General features: G+C 38.0%; 1 protein-coding gene across 1 annotated transcript in view; it reads right to left on the bottom strand.

Moving 5' to 3' along the window:
- DPYD (dihydropyrimidine dehydrogenase) overlaps window positions 1-25,903 on the bottom strand; it is a 955,731-nt gene that overhangs the window by 896,018 nt on the left and 33,810 nt on the right. Inside the window, exon 2 of the mRNA XM_055402118.2 lies at window positions 19,538-19,648. Coding sequence (XP_055258093.2) covers window positions 19,538-19,648 — 111 coding nt within the window. The remainder of the gene's footprint in view (window positions 1-19,537; window positions 19,649-25,903) is intronic.

Raw genomic sequence — 25,903 nt, forward strand, 5'->3', positions numbered from 1 at the left:
TCTCTGTATTCCTATAACTCCCACCTTTATTGATGCTCTTAACTAAAAAGTTCCAAATTAATATTCTAAAGATTACTCATTAAGTTTAAAATATTCCTTTTACGATGGTCATATTGTAGTCAAAATCATGAGCTTATTACCCTAAGGAAAACATCCAAATCCCTAAAGTATATGTAATTGTTTTCACAAGCTCAATACAGTTTTCCTTTATAGACATTTCCATCTTCACCCTTCCTTCTTCTATTGCTCTCAGACATGAATCCCTTCTCAAGTTTGAATTATCTATCGGATTATTGTCTGCCAAATATACTATTCATATTCCACATTCAAACCTCTGTTCTCCTTGCTGGACCTCCTGGCCCTCTTCCTTTTATTCACTCTTTTAAATCTTGTCCTACTAAACCAAAAGATGGCAAGAGCCCAGGGATAATAGAAAAGCTATTCCAAATATGTGCAAGAAAAACAACCACACTGTCAAACTATTTAGGCAGTGGTGTGGGGAAATGATTTTGGTAGATTATTGTTGATTTCTAGTTACAAAGCTACTAGCTTTAAAGCCAGAAAGTATAACTTTAAAAAGAAGGCATATAGATAGAGATAAAGAGAAATACATTAATATAGAGGTATAGATACAAAGTCCAATTCTCAAAACACATGAGTGGCAATTTAAAAGCATATGCATAGGATGAACCACTATATAATAAGAGCAAAGTCATACCATAAATACTATCTGTGTTCTTATTGGGAGGAAAAAAAATGCAAGTAATCCAAAATAACCAACTACAATTACTTCATGTAACACGGAAACAAACTAAAAATGCTACATCTGGGTATGTTTTGTCTTTTATAGAATAAAGAACACTGAGTTTATTATAAAAGGTGCATTTAATTGTAAAAATCATATGGTTATATTAACCTGGATTTGTTAACCAAATACCCAAATGGATGAAGGGGGTCAATTGTATAGTGATGAACGGTAACTAGACCTTTGGTGGTAATCACATTATGTACAGATGTTGAATTACAGTGTTTTACACCTGAAACTTATATAATGTTACATACCAATTTTACCTTATATTTTTTTAAAAAGCATGTGACATTTGAAAAAAAATTCACGCAAGATAAATAAATGTACTATCACTTTTCTCAATATTTAATATCTATAAATTACGACTGAAGAACTGATGCTTTTGAACTGTGGTGTTGGAGAAGACTCTTCAGAGTCCCTTGGATTGTAAGGAAATCAATCCTGAAGGAAACCAACTCTGAATATTCATCGGAAGGACTGATGCTGAAGCTGAAGCTGCAATACTTGGGCCACCTGATTCAAAGTGCCGACTCACTGGAAAAGCCCCCAATGCTGAGAAAGATTGAGAGCATGAGTAGAAAGGGACAACGCAGGATGAGATGGTTGGATGGCATCACTGACTCAAGGGACATGAGTTTGAGCAAAGTCCAGGAGATCGCGAAGGACAGAGAAGACTGGCAGGCTGTAGTAGGTGGGGTTGCAAAGGGTCAGACACAACTTTGGGACTGAACAACAAGCAAGACTGAAGACATAAAATTCTTCAAAGAAACCCTAGATAAGTGTCTTATCATTTGAGCCTGAGACACTCCCTACATGTACATAAAAATAAAATAATAAAATAACATTGTTTAGTGAGCATTTACCATGTGTTAAGCTTTATACTGGACTTCCCCAATGGCTCAGTGGTAAAGAATCTGACTGAAATTCAGGAGACATGAAAGATGTGGGTTCGATCCCTGGATCAGGAAGATCCACCTGAGGAGAACAGAAGAGCCTGGAGGGCTGTAGTCCAAAGAGTCAGACATGACTGAAGAGACGTGGCGTGCATGCACACAAGTTTTGTATTATACCATTTTATTTTATTTTTTTTTTACAGTTTTTTACCATTTTAAATTTGTTAGTTCACTTAATTCTCAAAAAATTTAATTAGAGTGCTCTAATTATTAGTATTTTCCTTTTTTACTGAAGGACATTGGAGTTAGCTGGTAGAAGCAAAGAACTGTTTCCAGATCAAGTCAGTAAACGCAGAGAAATGATTTTCACCTAAGCAACCTACTCCAGTATTCTCGTCTGGAGAATCCCATGCACAGAGGAGCCTGATGGGCTATGGACCATAGCATTTCAAAGAGTCGGACATGACTGAAGCAACAAAGCAGACAAGTCTGCTTTGAAGTCTGTCTCCAAGCAGGAGCTGATTACATTACACTCTACTGTTTCATTCAACATGTAAAATTTTACTACTACTCACTCTGTTTTTCTTTTCCTACTTTAATTATAAGTTTAATATATTCCCTACAAATTAAACATCCTTTTCTAAGTCATTAGAATTTGACATATGAGAAATTGTCATATTGTGCACCTTAGGATTTTTTGGTTCTCTATACCTAAAACCTACTTTAGCTTAAGCCAACATAAGACTATATTTGGGTACAAGAATATATCACAAAACACAAAACTGCAAAACTCCTGTGATGAAAAGCCATGAGTAACCCAGGCAGCTTTTTTATCTACATCTGCCTCAATCTTCTCTCTCTTCAGACTGGCTTTTTCTTCTTTTAATACAGTTGAGCTATTTCAAATCCTGAAAGATGATGCTTTGAAAGTGCTGCACTCAATATGCCAGCAAATTTGGAAAATTCAGCCGTGGCCACAGGACTGGAAAAGGTCAGTCTTCATTCCAATCCCAAAGAAAGGCAATGCCAAAGAATGCTCAAACTACCGCACAATTGCACTCATCTCACACGCTAATAAAGTCATTCTCAAAATTCTCCAAGCCAGGCTTCAGCAATACATGAACCGTGAACTTCCAGATGTTCAAGCAGGTTTTAGAAAAGGCAGAGGCACCAGAGATCAAATTGCCAACATCTGCTGGATCATGGAGAAAGTAACAGAGTTTCAGAAAAACATCTATTTCTGCTTCACTGACTATGCCAAAGCCTTTAACACAATAAACTGTGGAAAATTCTGAAAGAGATGGGAATACCAGACCACCTGACCCGCTTCATGAGAAACCTGTACGCAAGTGAGGAAGCAACAGTTAGAACTGGACATGGAACAACAGACTGGTTCCAAATAGGAAAAGGAGTACATCAAGGTGGTATATTGTCACCCTGCTTATTTAACTTATATGCAGAGTACATCATGAGGAACGCTGGGGTGGAAGAAGCACCAGCTGGAATCAAGATTGCCGGGAGAAGTATCAATAACCTCAGATATGCAGATGACACCACCCTTATGGCAGAAAGTGAAGAGGAACTCAAAAGCCTCTTGATGAAAGTGAAAGAGGACAGTGAAAAAGTTGGCTTGAAGCTCAACATTCAGAAAACAAAGATCATGGCATCTAGTCCCATCACTTCATGGGAAATAGATGGGGAAACAGTGGAAACAGTGTCAGACTTTATTTTTTGGGCTCCAAAATCACTGCGGATGCTGATTGCAGCCATGAAATTAAAAGACGCTTACTCCTTGGAAGGAAAGTTATGACCAACCTAGACAGCATATTAAAAAGCAGAGACATTACTTTGCCAACCAAGGTCCATCTAGTCAAGGCTATGGTTTTTCCCGTGGTCATGTATGGATGTGAGAGTTGGACTGTGAAGAAAGCTGATCACCGAAGAATTGATGCTTTTGAACTGTGGTGCTGGAGAAGACTCTTGTGAGTCTCTTGGACTGCAAGGAGATGCAACCAGTCCATTCTAAAGGAGATCAATCCTGGGTGTTCACTGGAAGGACTGATGCTAAAGCTGAAGCTCCAATACTCTGGCCACCTCATGCGAAGAGTTGACTCACTGGAAAAGACTCTGATGCTGGGAGGGATCGGGGGCGGGAGGAGAAGGGGACGACAGAGGATGAGATGGCTGGATGGCATCACTGACTCGATGGACATGAGTTTGAGTGAACCCCGGGAGTTGGTGATGGACAGGGAGGCCTGGCGTCCTGTGATTCATGGGGTCGCTAAGAGTCAGACACGACTGAGCGACTGAACTGAACTGAACTGAATATAGTTGTCAGGTGGAAAATGGCCACCCCACAACACCCAGGTTTCATATTTTTTCTGCCCAAACAGCCTAGAATGAAATACCATCATTTGTCCCAGATTTCTAACAGAGAATTTGCTTTTCCTGGGTTGGATCAGTTTTCTCAGTCAGATTCAGAATTTGACCCTAAAATGAGCTCAGAGTCAGATGGTGCACGAACAAATTCAAGGGCCCACACTATGTGTCTGTAAACTGAGGGGCAGATATCCTCAAAAGTATACACCACAGTTATATTTATTCCAGAACTTATGATACATATTTGTCTCTTGTAGAAAAAGAATCCTATAACTAAGGAACATAAAAAAATACAGCAAGTTCAATCCTAAGAGGCTGCACATGAAGGCAATCAGAGTATGCTACCCCAAAATATACTACTTCAGCATAAAGATTATTTTGAGCTGAAGGCAATTAAGACAAAGCAAATGCACAAAGAGCTCTCTGCCCTCTGCTATCTGTCTAAAAGCAGGACATAAATTTCCCTTTGTGAAAGTGTTTCTCCCCCCTTCTCTGGTACCAGGAGAACAATCCTTATCACTGAAGACAGAAAGTTGACACCAAGATGAACAAACAAACCTTACTAAAATAAATCTTCTCATCCATTAGTTTCCCCCATATACTTACCTTCCCACAATTAACCACACCTAGAAGTCAAACCCCTTTTCTTTTGTCTGGTTACTTTTCCAAAATACACCACCCTTTGTTAAAATGCTATATAAGCCCATGAGTCTACCTCCTTCTTTGAGTCTTAACTTCTTTTCTATGAAGGCTTTTATGGACATAAAAATAAAGCATTAACATCAAATAAAATGTGCATGCTTTTTATTCTATTAATGTGTTTTGTCAGTTTAATTCATAGACCTCATACACTGAACATAAAATGATAGAAAAATTTTTTCAACATAAATTATAAATATGGATAGATACAGAAATATATAGATATTGAAAGCTACATCTTCAAATATTGGTGTTGAAATGTTAACCACTGATCCAATCTGAAAATTTGAATAGATATTAATGCTTTCAGGATCAATCATATGTAATGTTCTAGAGAATAGGTTAGTAAAATCTAAATATATATTAGAAATTCTGAAAGAGTAAAAATAGAAACATTCCATTCTGTCTTATTAAAGACATAACCATGCATAGAATATAACACAATACTTGTTTTTGTTGTTATTAAAGCAACTCAAGAGAGGTAACACTAAAATACCCTGGTCTACAGAAAAGAAAAAATAAAACGCAGTTAGGATGTTCTGATCTTGACTGAGTTACATAAAAATTCAAAAAAACTTCCATAATGGAGAACTATGATAGCAGAGTTCCACATTCAGATTCAATTTTAAGTGTGTGACTACAGGAGGACCTTTTTCAAGCTATGTCTCTATGGTCCTTGACACCCAGAGTACATGCAATATTAATGTTCTAGTTTTGCGAGTATACAGCATACAGCAAACCCTCACTGAAAGAAAAGCTCCTCAATTCCTAATCATTTCAATAGGCTCTAATGTAATATTTCCTACACTGGAAATCACTGCACTTTATTTAAGGAAATCAGTCTGGCCAAGTGAGCTCTGTGGAGTGCAGCCTGCACAGACGTCAGTTCAAAGGATCAGATGTCAAAGTGCTCCCTCTAATGTCCCTTAATCATCACTCCGATTAGTGCTTGAATAGGACTGTGATTAAAAACGCTGCTGCCATTGTCTACCTATTCAGGCGGCTAGCATTCTACGTGGGTTCCACCGATTAGTGTTTGAATAGGGGAGCGATTAGAAAGACAGCTGCCATTGTATGCCCATTCAGGAAAACAGCAAAACTCGCATATTTATTTGTTATGAGCACCAAATAAATGTTTTGCAAAGGTAAAATATACCATTAAGCTCTAAAGACAATTCAGCTGATTTCTTTTGTTCAGAGCAGTCTATTTTCCCCTATGCAAAGATATTTCTTATTTGCAAATACAGTAATATGCTTCATTAATATCTTTTAAAATATACATATTCTGTTTTTATAGACATAGTCTTAACACATCTGCTTTATTATATAGTACTTATTGACCTACAATGCATCATATAATTCCAGTTTAGTATTTATGACTATGCAAAGCGTTTCTGTATAAACAAATCAAATCAGTTTGGTTTCAGATTTTTAGGATTCCCTTTTCAATATTCGTGGGTTAATACGTAATCTTTATGAACAAATTCTCCAAAAAGAAACTTCCTTGTCAAATGTTTAGAGGAAATGTTTCACTCCTTCTCGGCCCTTTTAAAGGAGGGAAACATTTCAGGTTAACACTTGGTACCCTGCAGGAGCTCACACAACAGAGTGTCCACCAGGGTGAAGTCCCCATGACAACGAAGAGCTATAGACTAATGAAACTGGGCAGGACCAAGATGTCATACTGAAGCTTTTTGGAGAGGCCAAAGCATGGCAAAAAAAAAAATTCTCAGGAAGATAATTCATTCCAACTCCATGCATATATTAGGCAGTGCTCAAAATCTGGTATCTGTTTCCCCGTTTCTGTTTCTCTCTCTCTCTCACATAGATACACAAACACAGACCACACACATACAATTTTCTGCTAAGAAATTTCTGGGCAATGCAGGAAGTGTCTGTTCTGTTTTCCATTACCGTCCTTAATATCTTCCTGTCTCTTTCCACGTTCTTTCCATATTTAGTTACGCTGTTCTGTACCCACTGTCATTATGGACCTACATATGTAGTAACAGAAACAGATCTGGGAGCATCAATCCATCAATGCAAAACAATGACAGTTACAGAGGATATATACATTTGCGCCAGGAACTGTTTTAAGAATAGGATGCAAATTGATTCATTTAATCCTAACAACAACTATATCAAGTAGATGCTATTATTATCCTTAATTTACAAAAGAGGAAATGGAGGTAGGAAGAGATAAAGGAATTTACTCAAGGTCACACGGTTAGTAAATTGCAGAACCAATAACTGAACCCAATTAGTTTATCTCTATAACTCATTCTTATACCAGCCTTTCTGCTGATATGTCATCCCTTCAGGTTTCACAGTCTTCTTTCATAAAAACCCAACCTCAAAGAAAAGAAAGCTAACTTCAAATAGAAAGATTTCTTTCTTTTGCTAATAAAGCTAGCTGAAACCCACCTGACTTAGAGGAAAGTTTTTTCTAGTTCAATTAAAACCCGACTAGACAAGTACACTGCATTCTAATCAACAGTAAAGTTGGTTTAAAACACAAAAAGCAGAGCCACCACTTAACCATTATGAAATTTCAGACTAAATAAGAACAAAATAAAGCAACAGGGCTGATGGCTGACAATTACAAATGAGTTTAATTTGTATGTCACATGGACGTGGAGAAAGTTGTGATCAGTCTGAAATAAATAATTAAAGCAAAGTTTTCTTGTAACAGCCTCAGGAAATCAAGAGTTAACACTTTTCTTCTTTTTAGTCAATTAACATTTTATTACACATTTTGCCTGGAGAATAAATTTCTGATAATACTATTCTATGAGTGGAATAAAGCACTGAGAAAATACATACTTTCAAAGACAGAACCTAACATGGCAAAATTCTAAATTATAGCAGGTAGCTCAGTGTGCTTTCTTAATGAGATGGCATGCATGTCTCTTAATGAAAGCATCAAAAAATAGAACTTTCCAGTACATGTAATTATTACTATTGTCACTGTTATTGTTACTTGTACTACTCCTCTCTGACCTCTTCTATTTCATCACTTGGCAGTTCCACCCATATTCTACACTTCAGGCATGCAGCACTAAAGTTGCTAAAGTATCTTTAGTTCAATATCCTTTCTCATCTTAAGTGTTTGCAATATATAGTCTGTACTCTGGTGGGATCCTTCTTCACCTTTTTTCCTTCCTTCATCTATATTTTCAACTTAAATTCTGTTTCCTCAGGGAAGTTCAACCCTAAATCCTGAAACTAGGTTACCTACTTCAGCTATAATGCCCCTGCTTGGCTATATGCATAACACTTGGTCGTAAGTGAGTTTAATGCTTGTTCCAATGACTGTAAGCTGTCAGGGCAAGAAAAGCACCTGTCTCTTTCCCCACTTTTCATATTGGTGGACACATATTAAGCCTTCCATTAATATATGGTAATTAATTAAACTGTACAACTCAGATTTCAAGCACATATACTATAAATATTTAGTAAAATAATTTATCTGTAACAGTGTTTTATAAATATGGGAAAGCGTGATGCAATATATTATCTAAGAGAGTTCACTGCCATAGAAAGTATTTCCAGTCATTGGATTAATGCCCAAAAATGTTCAGAAGATGTTCTTTGGAATTCATATTTCATATGTAGACAACGAAAACCAACCAATGCTTTCCTATTTTAATTACAAATTCAGGGTATACTTTGTATTCTTAAAAAAATTGAGATTTCCTAAAATTCCCCTTTTGAAATTCTTAACTAGACTTCTACCAACATGCCTTTCCCAAAAGCAGTATGCTTCTATATTAAAGTAAATATTGGTTATGTGTCAGAATTCATATAGCAGAAGACTTCATCCCAATTTCAAAATAACAAGGTCTGCTGCTGCTGCTGCTAAGTCACTTCAATCGTGTCCGACTCTCTGCGACCCCATAGATGGCAGCCCACCAGGCTCCCCCATCCCTGGGATTCTCTAGGCAAGAACACTGGAGTGGGTTGCCATTTCCTTCTCCAATGCATGAAAGTGAAAAGTGAAAGTGAAGTCGCTCAGTCATGTCCGACTCTTAGTGAGCCGGTGGACTGCAGCCTACCAGGCTCCTCCACCCATGGGATTTTCCAGGCAAGAATACTGGAGTGGGTTGCCACTGCCTTCTCCAACAAGGTCTAAATATGTCCAAATGACCATGCAGCAAGAGTTTGGGCCCAGAATCCCTGTTGTTCTTAAAGTTGTATATCCTGACAAATTTAATATCCTGTATATATGTATATCCTGACAGAATTTTTCGGTAGTCACATTTCACAGTATATTTTAACTGCAAATTTTTGCCTCTGCTGAACTTTTAAACTTGCATTTTCTTTAAAGGATCACATAGTTTTTTCTAGTTAATATCTATCCTAACATAAACATAAAATCAATTACTAAACTTATACAGTGATAATTTCTAACCTTTGTTAGAAGTATGCAAGAGACTGTCCAATAAAGATCACTTAAAATATACCATTTAAAAACAAATCTATTTTTCTAATTCATTACAATGTTCTCAACAGTGTAATTCATCAGGAGAAATGTTCTTAAAATATAAACGGTAAAACCATACCAGATTAATATTAAAAAAAAAACACACACCAAAATCCATACTATATACAGTAGCATTACTGGGAAATTAACGTAATGACCAAGGAAGCCCCTCAGTGAGCCAGCCAGGAGTTCTGGGTCCACTTTTGCCACCCAAACCCATCTGAGTCCCTGCTGCAGGTCGGCAGTTGCTACCCAAGTTTAAACACTCATGAGGACATTCTTGTGTCCCAGGCTGGCTGGTACCTCTAGGACTGTGGAAGCCCTTTGGTTGGCAGCTCTTTTCAGGCCCAGTACTATGGTGATGCAAGTGAAGTGTCTATGTCACAAAATTTAAGGAGACACTCACTCTCACAGTCCTGCAAGTACCATCTCAGCTTCCCAACACAGGGTTCTGAAAGGCTTTCCCTGGCCTCTTTCTTAGTCTGTTAGTCTTAGTTAGTCTGACCCAAAATAAGGGTCAGGCTAAGACCCCTTCTTTCATAGTCTTTCTGACCCAGAATAGGAACTTACCCTACCCTATCTTCCCACACCAACAGATCTCATTTGAGACTCTGCTGGATGAAAGATGGGAGATAATCATCAATTCTGTTAAATCTAAATTCAAAATCAGACTCTGTGGGATAAGAGATGTTTTATTGTAATTTTGTTTCCTACCTTCTAAAGTTTACACATGTTAGGCAACTAGGCCACTGATTTTCATTTCTTAAAGGGAAGAATGCAAGTGCAGAAAGCACTAGCACGAAGAGGTTTACTATGAGATTTCAAATTTCAGAAGTCAAGTTTTCAAGGAAACTGAAAGAACTTGGGTGATTGACAGTGTGGGTTTAGGAGGATATGTGTGATGAGTTAAAAGCAAACTTTATCCTCCACTCCTACCTTTGCATCTAAGCTATGTGAGTATTTTAAGAATGGAGAAACAAAATGAGGATCAAAAGGAAAGAGACGAGTCCAGAAATACTGTTAGATCCAGAGAAAGAAGTTCCTCAGGCTGGACAGGGGGAATGACAAATTCTAGGAAGGTACATAGAAATCACGAGCTTGAGAACCTGTTACTCACTAGAAGAAGCCCTGGGAAGAGGTAACTGAACCGTGAAGTTCTCCAAGCCCCAGTGTTGAGAAGAACTTAAGAATGACTGTCATGTGTTCAAGAGTGATTTCAAAGTAGAAGAGAGGTAAGGGACTGGAAAGGATTTGAAAAATAGGAGTAAAGGATGATTCCACATTCCCCATGATCGTTATTAGCAGAAAAGATGTTATGAAGCATCAGCTGGGCTCAGATCACCTACCACCTTGCCACCAAATACTCAGAAACTCAGGTGTTAGCCCAGAGAAATGGGGGAAGTGGGCGGTGGGGGAAGGCTACGAACACAGAAAAAAGAAAGTTCTAAGAGTGACAGTGACTAAACTTTCACTCTGAGAGAAGCTCAAAACAAAAATTAAGTTTAGTTACAGAAAAATAAAAGCAGTTATGCCTGAGTTTCTAGTCTGATATTTGTACTATCCACACAATGTATTTTTCACCTACTGAAGAAGGCATTTAGTGGCAAAGAATCTTGGTTTCAGTTATTTCTTTATTTCAGAAACTCCTTCAGGCACTGAGTCTATTTGGGGAAGAAAGCTATTGTCAGCAATCAGAAAAGCAAGCTCAAGCTTGAGAAGTTGTTTCAAACTATGGTTTAAGAAGAAGGCAGGGCAGAATCAGATTGCTTTCTCACTATGAATCATGAACTCATTAAATTTTGGAGCTTAAAAATAAAAATTTGTATTGTGAAGTTGATATGTACCAATATAGGGACCTAGGGCTTCTCGGGTGACTCAGCGGTAAAGAATCCACCTGCCCTGAGTCAGGAAGATCCTCTGCAGGAGGAAATGGCAACCCGTTCCAGTATTCTTGCCTGGAGAATCCCATGGACTGAGGAACCTGGCAGGCTATACAGTCCATGGGGTCACAAAAGAGTAGGGCATGACTTGGTGAGTAAATAAAAACAATAATAACAATATTGGGACCTGCACCCCATGTCGCTTAACAGAGCTGGGGATTCAAGCTTCCACCTTCACTTTCTGAAAGAGAACAGCTAACAAATAACTTTATTAACTACTTGGATTTCATCTCTTAATAGTCACACAAAATTGAGATGGAAAAATGGACTCAGCAGATAAGGTAAACTAGAAGGATAAATTCCAAAGTACAAAAAATAACCACACTGACCAATCAGGTATTACAGGAAAAGCACACTGACCCCTGCTTCCTGTAAGAACTCTCTCACCATGCTCCGTGTTCCGCACCTCACCCATCATAGTGCTTCTTGGCTAAATTCTCATCTGCCTGCCCTTGTCTGGTTATCAGTGCCAAGCGGAGCCACTCTGGAGACTGAGGCAAAAGGAAAGAAATGTGCTCCCATATGGGCTTCTCAGGTCGCACTAGCAGTAAGAAGCTGCCTGCCAACACAGGAGATGTAAGAAACGTGGGTTTGATCCCTGGGTCTGGAAGATCCTCTGGAGAAGGGCATGGCTAACCACTCCAGTATTCTTACCTGGAGAGTCCCATGGAGAGAGAAGACTGGCAGGCTATAATCCATAGGGTCGCAAAGAGTTGCACATGACTGAAGCAACTTAGCATGAATGCATGTGCTTCCATATATGTGTTTTATATATCCTTGCATCATTTATATATTTTGTATGATTTATATGTTTGTCTTATTTACCTTGATTACTGAGTCTTCTGGTGTCTCTTTTACATTTTTCACCTGAGGCCAATGCCCAACTCACCTCTCCCTAATTCCTGCACAGAAGTACCCAAAGTCTACACTCTTCCCATTCTACATACTCCTCCTGGGTAACTCTACCCACAGGCTTTTAATTACCCACTTGTATTTTGATTATTGAAAACTCTTCATCTGCACTCCTGACCCCTTTACTTAGCTACAAGCTTTAAACTAAGCAGGATGTCCCACAGGTATAAGAAACTCAGAAGATCTCAAACTGAATTCAAGATTTCTCTTAATTTATCCTATACACAACAAAATGCACACATAAAGTCAACTCCCAAATCATATTTATGTCCTGTTATGGACTAAATATTTGTGTTCCCTCAAAATTTGCATACTGAAAACCTAAACCTCAGTGTGATGGTGTTAGAAAGTGGGGCCTTTGGGAGGTGTTTAGGTCATGAGGGTGGAACCCTCATAGAGGGGATTAGTGCCTTTATAAAAGAGGCTTCAGAGAGCTTTCTCATCCCTTCTGCCATGAGAGGACACAGCAAAAATCCATCTATGAATGAGGAAGCAGGCCCTCACCAGATATTAAATCTTCCAGTGCCTTGACCTTAAACTTCCCAGCATCCAAAAGTTTAAGAAATAAATGTTTATTGTTTAAGCCACCTGCTGCTGCTGCTTCTGTTAAGTCACTTCAGTCGTGTACGACTCTGTGTGACCTCATAGACGGCAGCCGACCAGGCTCCGCCGTCCCTGGGATTCTCCAGGCAACAACACTGGAGTGGGTTGCCATTTCCTTCTCCAATGTGTGAAAGTGAAAAGTGAAAGTGAAGTCGCTCAGTCGTGTCCGACTAGTAGCGACCCCATGGACTGCAGCCCACCAGGCTCCTCTGTCCATGCAGTTTTCTAGGCAAGAGTACTGGAGTGGCTTGCCATTGCCTTCTCCGTTAAGCCACCTAGTCTGTGATATTTCTGTTATAGTAGCCCAGACTAGGACACCTCCTAACTATATTCAAGCTTGTCCTCTCTCCTACATACCCACTGTCCCTGGTCTTCATGATTTGTCTTCCAGCCTTCCACATTAGTCTCAGAGACCCAGCTTCACCCCTTTCGCATTGAACCCATCTTCCACACTGAAAGTTATAGACTGATACATCTCAAGGCAAAACTGACCAACTGATAATTAAAGTTCCTTCATGGTTCATCCTTTGAAAGAGTACTACATATTAATATTGCTGTCTTCTTCCAAAAAAACATGAAACCTTCTTGGAAGGGCCCGTATCATGTTCATCTTTATTCCAGAGTTCTCCATGGTACCATGCCTGGCCCATTGTAAACAGGCAATAAATGAAGAAACAAAGCAGTGACTAAGGCTGTGAAGGGGGAAAAAAGTGGCTTTCAAAACTTATATATTACTTCCTAGAAGAAAAAAGGGCAATGCTTTATTTTTATCTAATTATTTTTAAAAGTCTGCTTAAAGAGCTCTGGCACCATACTGCATAAGTTCAGCCTCTTAGTTGTGAACTCTTAGACAGGTTTCTTAAGCTTCCTTCATCTATGGATGAAGATAAAATATAGTATGGGTGGTTCTGAGGCTTAGTGGGTTACTTCACAAAAAGCACTTTGAAATATAACTACTCAGTAAATGCTTAATATACATATTACAGTTTATTCTTATTTTTATTATTTCATTTTGAGCACCTACCACATGCCATGAATTTAAAATAAATTAGCTAAAATTTCCAACATCATGTCAAATAATTGATTGTCTTTAATTGCTTTTCCTTTTTATTTTCATCCAGGATAAATTTTCTGATTTGTAACATTTTCTGGTCTTTAAAAATTGCTAATGGAAAAGGAGTACAAAATATTTATGTAATTAGGACAGTTCAACACTTTAAAAAACGGCAAAAAATAAACAGCAGTTATGGAACACCTGCTTAACAGATACTGGAAATAACTGCTTTGTGCTTCATTAACCAGTAAAAACACATTTGCCAGTTTAAATCCCTACTGAATTCAGAATTTCTAATTATCACTAGAATCGTATTAACTTGGCAAGGAAAGAAATTCCTGGGTAAAAACTTTCAGAATTTCCATAAAGCCTACAAACAAATATTTGTTTATTAAAACTGAATGTGATTTAATTTACTGGACAATTTTAGACTAATTATTTTGCATATTTTATTTACCTTTGAGTGGCATCACTACAGCGCCTCACATATGGTTGTTTCAAGGGCCAAAGTGGAAAGACAGAAAGAGAAAGAGAATTCTACTCAAATAAACCCAAACCATGACCCCGAGGAAGATTTGCTAAGAATGATAAGGCAGTGATTATCTGAGTCAAATCAACACAGAAAATTGTAAAGTTAATGCAAAATGATTAGAAAATAAAACAAACACAAACAAGTCAAGCTTTTACATTCGATAGTCAGGGAGTTGGCTCAAAATGACCACTTTAGCTGCCTTCATAAATGCTATAAGATTCCTTCAATGTAATGGTGACAACCATTACAATCTGCATTTTCCTTAACTTTGAAGAATCTACTTTCTAATAACCTTATTCGTGTTTTCTAAGGAGGAAATACACTGGAAAAGGCACATAAAATTCAGATGACCAGAATTCTAGACATGGCTACAAAACTAAGTAATTTTAATGAGCTTAAGTAAATAATTTAATACTTTCAGCATAGTCAGTAAAATGAAGAAACAAATCTGGGTTGTTCATTTAGATCATGATTAAAATCAAACGCAATATGCAGCAGTAGTCTGGAAACTGTACACCAAAAAAATATGTGATCCCTACATCTAGCATTTGAAGACTAAGGGTTGAATTCTTTCAACACATCTTCAGTGAGCACCAAGGGTTCATGATGCTGGGGACACAGCTTATGAAACAAAATACATAAAGAACAAAACATAGCAATCCATGCCCACCTGGATTTCATATGCTAGTGGGGAAAAACTGACAATAAACAAATCAGTGAATAAGAAAACAGTATATCAGTGATGGGGGCCATGAAAAAAAATTAAGCAAAGTCTAAGGAGAGCTGAGTATGGTAGCAGGCTAGAGTTTTAAACAGAGTGGCCGGAGAAAGCCTTGCTGAGGTGTACAAAGGAAATTGTGCAAACTCCCAAGTAAGCTGGAAAAATCACTAAAAGTTTCTGAGCACAGGAATATTAAAAGTATTTCTCATATGTATTATTATAAAGATACTCTACCAGGAAAGGGCATAAGCATGGCAACCATTACAAAGCAACTAAAATAATCTAGATGAAAAATAATGATGATGGTTTAGAAAGGCAGGAAGTGGTGGAAGTGATGAAAAATAATCAGATTCTAGCTATTAATATAACTGAAGGTATATCCAAACGGATCTTCTAATTAAGTATGGGAGGTGAGACAAATAACAAAATTGTGGAGTCAATATTTTGCTCTCAGAAAGTGGTGGATAGATGACTCCAGGATCAATAGATCTTCGACGTAAAATTTTAATTTGGATTTTTGACATGTGAACACTGAAATGCCTGTTAGGGATTTAAGTAGAGGTATTCACTAGACCCAGGGATTGGGAAGATCCCCTGGAGAAGGAAAAGACAACCCATTCCAGTATTCTTGCCTGGGAAATCCTTGGACAGAGGAGTCTACAGGCTGTAGTACATGGGGTTGCAAAGAGTCAGACATGACTGAGTGACTAAGCTCACACACACATTCATTAGGCCCTTGGTTACAGAAGTCTAGAATTAAAGAAAGGCCAGGCAAGAGATGTAAATGCAGGAACCATCAGTCTACAGATGGTATTTAAAATGAGGAGAGAGAATGTGATCAACAACTTACTGAGTCTTTAAAGAGAGACAGAAAGATCTGAACCCTGGGAGCTCTAATATTTAGGGGTGAGAAGATGAGGAAGAGCCAACAAAGAAGCTGAGAAGACGCCGCCAATGAGGAAAGAAGGAAAAAGGAGTTTGATGTCCTGGAAGGGAAGGGAAGTGAAAAAAAAAAAATTGCAGGAAGGAGAAAGCGACTGCTTATGTTAAGTGCTGCTGCTACTTAACAGCAAGGCTTGGTTCTTTAGTTAGCAAAGGCTTCCCTTGTAGCTCAGTTGGTAAAGAATCTGCCTGGGATGCAGGAGACCCGGTTTGATTCCTGGGTCAGGAAGATCCCTTGGAGAAGGGATAGGCTACCTACTCCAGTATTCTTGGGCTTCCCTTGAAGGCTTCCCTTGTGGCTCAGCTGGTAAAGAGTTCGCCTGCAGTATGGGAGACCTGGGTTCGATCCCTGGGTTTGGACCCTGGATTGGGAAGATCCCCTGGAGAAGGGAAAGGCTACCCACTCCAGTATTCTGGCCTGAAGAATTCCACGGACTGTATAGTCCATGGGGTTTCAAAGAGTCTGACACGACTGAGCAAATTTCCCGTGGTCATGTATGGATGTGAGAGTTGGACTGTGAAGAAAGCTGATCGCCAAAGAATCGATGCTTTTGAACTGTGGTGTTGGAGAAGACTCTTGAGAGTCCCTTATACTGCAAGGAGATCCAACCAGTCCATTCTAAAGGAGATCAATCCTGGATGTTCATTGGAGGGACTGATGCTAAAGCTGAAACTGCAATACTTTGGCCACCTCATGCGACGAGTTGACTCACTGGAAAAGACTCTGATGCTGGGAAAGGTTGGGGGCGGGAGGAGAAGGGGACGACAGAGAATGAGATGGCTGGATGGCATCACCGACTCTGTGGACATGAGTTTGAGTGTACTCCGGGAGTTGGTGATGGACAGGGAGGCCTGGCGTGCTGTGATTCATGGGGTCGCGGAGAGTCGGACACAACTGAGCGACTGAACTGAACTGAACTGAAAAGCAGAATTTGAAACATGTGATTTATGGAGTGAGTGCTCTTCAGGAAATAACAGGACAGGAGGGATGAAGAAGCAGGGTAGAAAAGGAAACACTGATCAAGGATGGGCCAGTGATAAGGTCTAGTCTCAGAGCCACAGGGCAAGGATCTGGAGCACAACTGCCCATAGGAGCTGTCCTCGCCTTAAGGCCAACAGGCTGGCTTCTTTCAAGATACTGTTTTTGTATTTAGTTCTCAGAAATTTAATTATGATACGTCTTGCTATGGATTCCCTCATGTTTCACAGAGGTTTTTGAATCTGTAGGTTTGTGTCTCTTGCTAAATTCAGGAAGTTTTTAGCTGTTCTATCCCTGTCGGGTATTTTTCAGCCTCACCCTGTTTCTTCTCTTCTTGATAAGGGTAGAAATTCAGTGGTCTGGGATGTGGGCTGCCTTGGTTACCAGGGAGCTAGTGAGCATGAAAGTCCTGACTCCCTTCTCTTTCACCAAGCAGAGGGGTTGGAGTGTCTCATCATCTCATCACAGGATTGAAGTTCAGGCTCCCTGCTCAACGTTTATGAATACATTGGGATAAGGTCACATTTTTTTTGTTGTTGCTGTATTCGGTGAGAGTATAGCAGTTACTATCTAAAAGTCTTTCATCTTGCTATGAACAGAAAAGAAACTGTTCATTTCTTAGTATTTTGGCTAGAAAGAGCAGACTTTTGTTGAGCTGTGTATGTGTGTGTGTGTGTGTGTATCAGTTAGCATTTCTGGTTTTCCAACTTCTTCGGCTCCAAGGCTCCAAGATATATGCAGAAAAAAAGAAAACCCAGGGAATTCATCACTGTGTCCTGAAATAGGTTCCATATTCCTAGTTAATTAGCCTTCTCTACAACTTAGAAATCTTCTCCTATTTGTTTTATGTATGTTTTTTTAATTTAAATGAGTAATTATAAAACTCAAGTATGAAAATTTATAAATTAAAAAATAAATCATATCATGTGGTAACACTTTTATTCAATTCTTCATGGAAGCACAAAGAGAATAATACTGAAAAGGAGAAGAATAGCATTCTTTAACGACACTGAGGATACCTTTCAACTCTAGTTCCATATTCCCTCTTTGGAAACATATTTCACTGTTCTTTGTTAATACAGTATATACAGTTAATACATAGAATTTTCAAGTATATATCCAGAGCAATAAATCTGATTTTATAATTGAGATAATACTAACGTATCTTTAAAACTTTCATTTTCCCTCTAACACTCGCTCATCATGACAAATCTGAACTATACAAAAGTGCTAAGAAAACAAATACAATTACTATTAACATTTCATTTATTTCTGTATGAATATGTGTATAGATGTGGTTCTGTAAAACTATATACAACCATTCTGAAATATAGTGTTGTTCTGTACCTTGTCCATAAATTAGTAATATAAATTATAAGTCTTTTTCAGATTATTAATTACTTCAAAAGTAATTTTATTTAAAAATAGTAATTTAATGGTTGCACAATTTACTACAGAATAGATCTGTCCTCAGTTACTTAGCTATAACCCACATTTTCCCACCCACATTTTTCTCTACAAATAAACATTGGGATAATCTTCTTTCTATTTAATTATTTACCTACATTCCTTATTTGCTCCTTATGATAGTTTACTAGAAGATGAATTACTAGGTTTAAGTGATAATTTAAAGGTATTCTTATGGACTGAATCCCCTCAAATTCACTTATTGAAGGCCTAAACCCCAGCATCTCAGAATGTAACTGTATTTGGAAACAGTCTTAAAAGAGGTAAATAAATTAGAATGGGGTCATCAGAATGGCTCTTATCTGATATATTGGTGTCATTAAGAGGATATTTGGACCCATCAGGCTCATTTGTCCATGGAATTCTCTAGGCAAGAATACTAGAGTGGGTTGCCATTTCCTTCTCCAGAGGATCTTCTCAGGACTGAATCCAGGTCTCCTGCATTGCAGGTGGACTCTTTTACCATCTGAGCCACCAGAGAAGCCCTCGGAGAAATTAATTTTGGGAAATCAGGTGAAAAGGAAGTTGTTTTCCTAACAAATATTTATACCTCATAAAATGACATTTTAAATATTGCCTTCAAAGTTGTACTTACTTAATCCCCATTTATAGCCTAATAATCCCAGCCCTATAATGATTCCATGGACCCAATTAAATAACATTCTAGCAGTCAGTAATCACAGATTTTTGCACCTGCCCCTCATCAGGAAATATAAGATGTTCATATTGAACACTTAATGTTTATATGTTCCCCAAAAGAATATTTAACAACAGTTTGTGTATACTAGTATACTCTTCTTCAGTTGAATTATATCTGAAATTTGGAAACTCTTCTATACCATTGTGTTATTATAAAATTATTTTAAAGAGGTTTTCATACATTTTCAAAAAATAAAATTTGGCACAAACTAAGTTTATATGATTTTAAACTATTTCAAAAGATTTTTAAAGGAGCAAAATTAATCACATTTTTTAGATGATTCAAATATAAAATATTTAAATATGAAAAAACTACTGCTGTATTTTACACATATTTAATTATATTTCTAAGTATATATAAAATTGTGTCTTACAGTGTAGAATGAGATAATTTTCAGCATGAAACCACATATCAGTGGTACTTACAAAGCAGTTCTTATCAGGATTTCTTTTCCAATGTTTCTTGTCTAATTTCTTGGCCAAAGTGGAACGAAGAGTTGCATGAGACTGTGTTCGAGGATTTAAAGCCAGGATACTCTGAAGATAGCATAGACAAAATATAAGCATTAATATGCTGGGATTTTAAGAAATCAAATTTTAAGATTCAACACACATACCCCATTGTTGTTTTCCTCTTCTACTACTGTAATTCCACAACAAACTTATCTAATGAAATCATTTACTAGGTGATACCCCAGTTCACTTTATACAAACATTTATTTATGATAACACCAAGGAGTTCAAAAACATGTAAAATACAACAATTGACTGTAAGATAAATTTTATAAATAGTATTCTTCAATGAGAATGAAAAGAGAGGCAGGCACTTCGTTACAGATTTGATTTAAACTAGTAATAATAATCTCCACTAAGTTTTTAGAGTTTTACCATGTATTGCTTTCACATGTATTATTTAATTTAATGTACAAATAGCTACTGTTATCTCAAAATTTTGGATGAGGAAATAAATTCAGGGTGATTAAGTAACCTGCTCAAGATCTCACAATTAATATGTGGAAGGGATTGAACAGAATTTGGTTCTTCTGAGTGTTGGGATTACATGTGAATGTATCCAAAGATGGACTCTACATTTTACTCTGACTTTTTGAGGTATAAAATAGAATAGAAAACGTTTTTAAACACACTTGTAAAGCAGCACCTGAATAAGTGAAGAAATAATTAATTTAAAAGGCCTGTCTTAAGCAAGGCTTTAAAACATGACCACTAGGACTCTTCCAGAATGAATGCGTGAGGACCTCTGCAGATCAACTCCCTAGTAGAACAATATAACTGATAAAAATTAATAAAAATAAATTGGAAGTCTCCAGAAATTCTTAAAGTTAAAGAGCAAATGAAGAAATTTTTATTGAAAAAAACCCTACTAAAACCTGGTAAGAATGGCGAGGGTCTGTAGCATTTGAAGTGCAGTCTGTCTCCCTCCTCCAGGCTCCCAGTTCAGCATGCAGAAATTCTACCTCAGGTGAGTACAGCCAAGAACTGAGGCCTGCCTCTCCCCCACCCTCTAGGTGACACTGAGGTATCTCCCAAAGAAAGGCAGGATATTAGCATATCTAATCCCCTCTCCCCAGTCTACCAGCTATGCAGCAACTAAATACCAGAAAGTGTAGCTGAGAAGTCAGGAGCGCCTTGCTTCACCCATACCCACTCACAGAAGAAAGGCTCTATCTCAGGAGCAACACCACTGTAGCAACAGGATCCTGATCACTATCATCTCAGCTCGCCCATGGCTTAGAGTTAGCAAACCAAGAGGAGCAAACTGAGATCAGAGGTTACTGCCTATACCAGGGCCCTTCTCATAAAGCAGGAGTGTGGCTCCGAGAAATGCAGGTTACTGTAACTACCCCTGGATCTGGAGCTGTGGCAGAGGTTTTTCCCAGAGAAAGAGGCCACACAAACAGAAGAACTGACTTCATTTAAATTAATACATGGGAAGTTCAAGCCTAAACGTAATCTCAAAAACAGTAAAGATTTCAATGCCAGACAATTAAGAGGAAGGAGGTAGCTTCAGGAGAGCAATAAACTAAATCACAAGGCAGGCACTTTACCAGAAAGAATAGCTAATGGCTCCTGTAAGGCCACAAGAAATCTCAAAGACTCACCTAAAAACTACTGTTGCAAAGGGGCCCAAATTTAATTGAATCACACTGTGAAGCAATTTATTAATATATCCCAAAAGCATTGCCAAAAACAATAGAACAATCAACGAGTAATCAGAGAGACTAAGAACTGGGTGTGGTACCAACAGAGGTGGACCATTTAACAAAGAAATCCAAAGAGAAGGTACAGAGAGTCCCACTGAAAGCACTGTCATACCACAGTGCCATTGGCTTCACCCTATGTGACTGCTATCAGAGATCAGGGAAACACGTATCTAAAGTAGTCCATCAAATCACCAAATAAACAGGCTAACAACAACCAGCCTCCCACTCACAGATGGGGTAGAAGGAAATTAGTATCCAGAATTGCTACATCATCTGAAATGTTCCATTTTCCATTAAAACAAAATTAAAAGACGTTCAAAGAAACAGGATTATATGGTCCATGCAAGAGAAGGAAATGGCAACCCACTCCAGTGTTCTTGCCTGGAGAATCCCAGGGATGGGGGAGCCTGGTGGGCTTCCGTCTATGGGGTCACACAGAGTCGGACACGACTGAAGTCACGCAGCAGCAGCAGCAGCAGCAAGAACAAAAGCAGGTAACAGATATTGCCTTTCAGAGGTTTCAGGTGTAACATTTAATAAAAACTTCAAAGCAGCCATTATAAGGAAGGTATGGTAACAGTATCTCACCAAACAGAGAATACTGATAAAGAGATATAAATTATATTTAAAATTCTGGAGATAACAAACTATAATAACAAATAAAAAATTTACTAGAAGGGATCAATAGTATATCTTAATTTGCAGAAGAAAGAATCAGCAAACTTTAAGAGAACTCAAGAGATATTATGCAGTCCAAAAGACAAAGACAAAAAATATTTTTCAAAAAATTAACACAGCCTTAAAGATATATGGTACACAATTTGTTGTTGTTGAGTCGCTCAGTCACGTCTGACTCTTAAGATTGCAGCACCCCAGGTTTCCCTGTCCTCCATCACCATCTCCCAGAGTTTGTTCAAACTCATGTCCATCGAGTCAGTGATGCCATGCAACCATCTCGTCCTCTGTCGTTCCCTTCTCCTCCTGCCTTCAATCTTTCCCAGCATCAGGGTCTTTTGTAATGAGTCGGCTCTTTGCATCAGGTGGCCAAAGTACTGGAGCTTCAGCTCCAGCATCAGTCCTTCCAATGAATACTCAGGACTGATTGCCTTTAGGATTGACTGGCTTGATGTCCTTGTAGTACAATGGACTCTCAGGAGTCTTCTCCAACACAGTTAAGTACCACAAGATATTGTAGCAGGATTTCAGAAAAGAGGGAAAGAAAGGAGGAGAAAAATAGAAGAAAACTAATGGGGCTGAAATTTTGACTTTTTAAAAAAAGAAAAAACATTAAACTATATATTCAGTAAGATGAACAAATTTGAAGTAGGATAAATGCAAAAAGATCCACACATAGACACATTGGCAAAAGAGCTAAAAGTCAACACCAAAGAGAAAATCTTCAAAGTAGCAACAGAAAAATACTCAAATGTACAACTCCAATAGTTTAACGGTTGACTTCTAATCAGGAACAACAGATGTCTAAGAGTAGTAGGATAAGAGTTTCAAAGTACTAAAAGAAAAAATAACCTCAGATATGCAGATGACACCACCCTTATGGCAGAAAGTGAAGAGGAACTAAAAAGCCTCTTGATGAAAGTGAAGGAGGAGAGTGCAAAGGTTGGCTTGAAGCTCAACATTCAGAAAACAAAGATCATGGCATCTGATCCCATCACTTCATGGGAAATAGATGGGGAAACTGTGGAAACAGTGTCAGACTTTATTTTGGGGGGCTCCAAAATCACTGCGGATGCTAATTGCAGCCATGAAATTAGAAGACACTTACTCCTTGGAAGGAAAGTTGTGACCAACTTAGATAGTATATTAAAAAGCAGAGACATTACTTTGCCAACAAAGGTCCATTTAGTCAAGGCTATGGTTTTTCCCGTGGTCATGTATGGATGTGAGAGTTGGACTGTGAAGAAAGCTAATCGCCGAAGAATTGATGCTTTTGAACTGTGGTGTTAGAGAAGACTCTTGAGAGTCCCTTGGACTGCAAGGAGATCCAACCAGTCCATTCTAAAGGAGATCAATCCTGGGTGTTCATTGGAAGGACTGATGCTAAAGCTGAAACTCCAATACTTTGGCCACCTCATGCAAAGAGCTGATTCACTGGAAAAGACTCTGATGCTGGGAGGGATTGAAGGTGGGAGGAAAAGGGGACGACAGAGAAAGAGAGGGCTGTATGGCATCACCGACTCGATGAACATGAGTTCGAGTGAACTCCGGGAGTTGGTGATGGACAGGGAGGCCTGGCATGCTGTGATTCATGGGGTCGCAGAGAGTCAGACACCACTGAGCAACTGAACTGAACTGAAAAGAAAATTTTCAACCAAGAATACTATATTCAAGACAGAAGAACAAAAAGGAAATAGATTTGAATATTGTAAACCAACTAAACATAATAGATAATAATTCAGTTCAGTTCAGTTCATAAGGGAGATAATAATTACATTTCATCAAATTTAAGAATGAATATTCTTCTCAGTTCAGTTCAGTTGCTCAGTCGTGTCCAACTTTTTGCCACCACATGGACTGCAGGATGCCAGGCTTCCCTGTCCATCATCAATTCCCGGAGCTTACTCAAACTCATGTCCATTGAGTTAGTGATGCCATCCAACCATCTCATCCTCTGTCGTCCCCTTCTCCTCCTGCCTTCAATCTTTCCCAGCATCAGGGTCTTTTCCAATGAGTCAGTTCTTCGCATCAGGTGGCCAAAGTATTGGAGTTTCAGCTTCAGCATCAGTCCTTCCAATGAACACCCAGGAACGATCTCCTTTAGAATGGACTGGTTGGATCTCCTTGCAGGCCAAGGGACTCTCAAGAATCTTCTCCAACACCACAGCATCAATTCTTTGGCACTCAGCTTTCTTCACAGTCCAACTCTCACATCCATACATGACCACTGGAAAAACCATAGCCTTGACAAGACGGACCTTTGTTGGCAAAGTAATGTCTCTGCTTTATAATATGCTATCTAGGTTGGGTACAGCTTTTTCTGCAAGGAGCAAGCATCTTTTAATTTCATGTCTCAAGTGTCCACAAATCATTCTCTCTGACAAACCAGATGCCAGGCCATGAAACAAACCTTCATAAATTTAAAAAGGTTAAAATCATACACAGCAGCTCTTCAACCATAATGGAATGAATACAGATATCAGTAACAGAAGAAAATTTGGGAAATTTACAAACAACATACATGCACATAGTAAACACAGTGCTGAGAGGAGTCAGTTACAAAATACCACATCCTGTATTATTCCACTTATATAAAATGTCCAAAATAGAGAAGTCTACAGAAACAGAAAGATGTGGTTGCCAGGGGCTGGGGGATTAGGGGCAAATGTAGCATGAATGCTGAAGGGTAGATGGTTTCTTTGGGTAGATGAAAATTGATTGCGGTCATAGTAGTAAACTATGAATATAATAAAAGTCTTTGAATTCTACACTCTATATTTGTGAACTGTACAGTATGTGAATTATACCTCAATAAAGCTGTTACTAAATAATAGTATTAATAATACACAGAATATTCTACATTCAGTGAATTTCACTGAATACTGCATTAATTCGAATAAACATTGGGGCTTACTTTATTAGCCTAACATAAATGAAGATTACTTTTAGTAATTGCTATATATGTTATACATGATATTTCTTCAGTCAATCAATTTAGATATCTGTGTTCTGGACAACAAATGCACAATAAATCTATAAGTTTTAAACAACATATTCCTCATGATTAAATAATTCCAAAGCAACCTAATAATAAGAGCTAACATTAGAAAACATAAGTAATCCTATTTATATACAAAAAATTAGAAAATATCTTTTTATAATGAAACAGAAGGAATTTTGTTTGGTTATCCTATTTGAACCATTAGTCATCTCACACATTAATTCAAGCTGATAAATAAGAAGATGACGTTTTTTAAAGTAGTTATTATGGCCAACATTTAAAGGAAATAAAAAAAAAAGAACTAGATAATATGCAAGAAAGATGGCCGTATTTCATTTAGTTTTTACTTCTACAATTCATATTGTGATAAATGATTATGTTTATCTACGTTGGCACAGTAATGTAACTTTTAAGAATAAACATTCTGAATGCAATTTATTGGCTGCTTATCACAGTAAATTTTCTTTTGCACAGCATAAGTAGAAAGTATAACACAACATGAAATATTGGGTTAACCTTTTGCAAAAAGGCAGTGAGTTGAATTCAATGGATCTTGGGTAAAAATAAATTGGATTGTGGAGAATGGTTACCAAGGATTTGACTTAATAATATCCCAAATGAAAAGTGATATAAAATAAAAATACAAGACATGAGTGGTTGAGAGCTGTTAAAAACAATTTTCCAAAGCAAGACTTTTTGAAACTAAAAGTCAATATCATCAATAACTAAGCAGCTGGCAGAATAATACAGGAGAGTTCTAAATTGCATTCTTCCTAAGAAATGACCAAAGCCAGGTCCTAACAGGGTCACAGGGTCCCCTCTCTGGATAAATTGAGCAGTTTAAGAGACCCATTAACCCTTTCAGAAATAAGGCATATTACTTATAAAGGAAGA

The sequence above is a fragment of the Moschus berezovskii genome, chromosome 4, assembly GCF_049115385.1.
Source record: "Moschus berezovskii isolate FMDL1 chromosome 4, NW_MosBer_1.0, whole genome shotgun sequence".
In the NCBI taxonomy this organism is placed as follows: Eukaryota; Metazoa; Chordata; class Mammalia; order Artiodactyla; family Moschidae; genus Moschus; species Moschus berezovskii.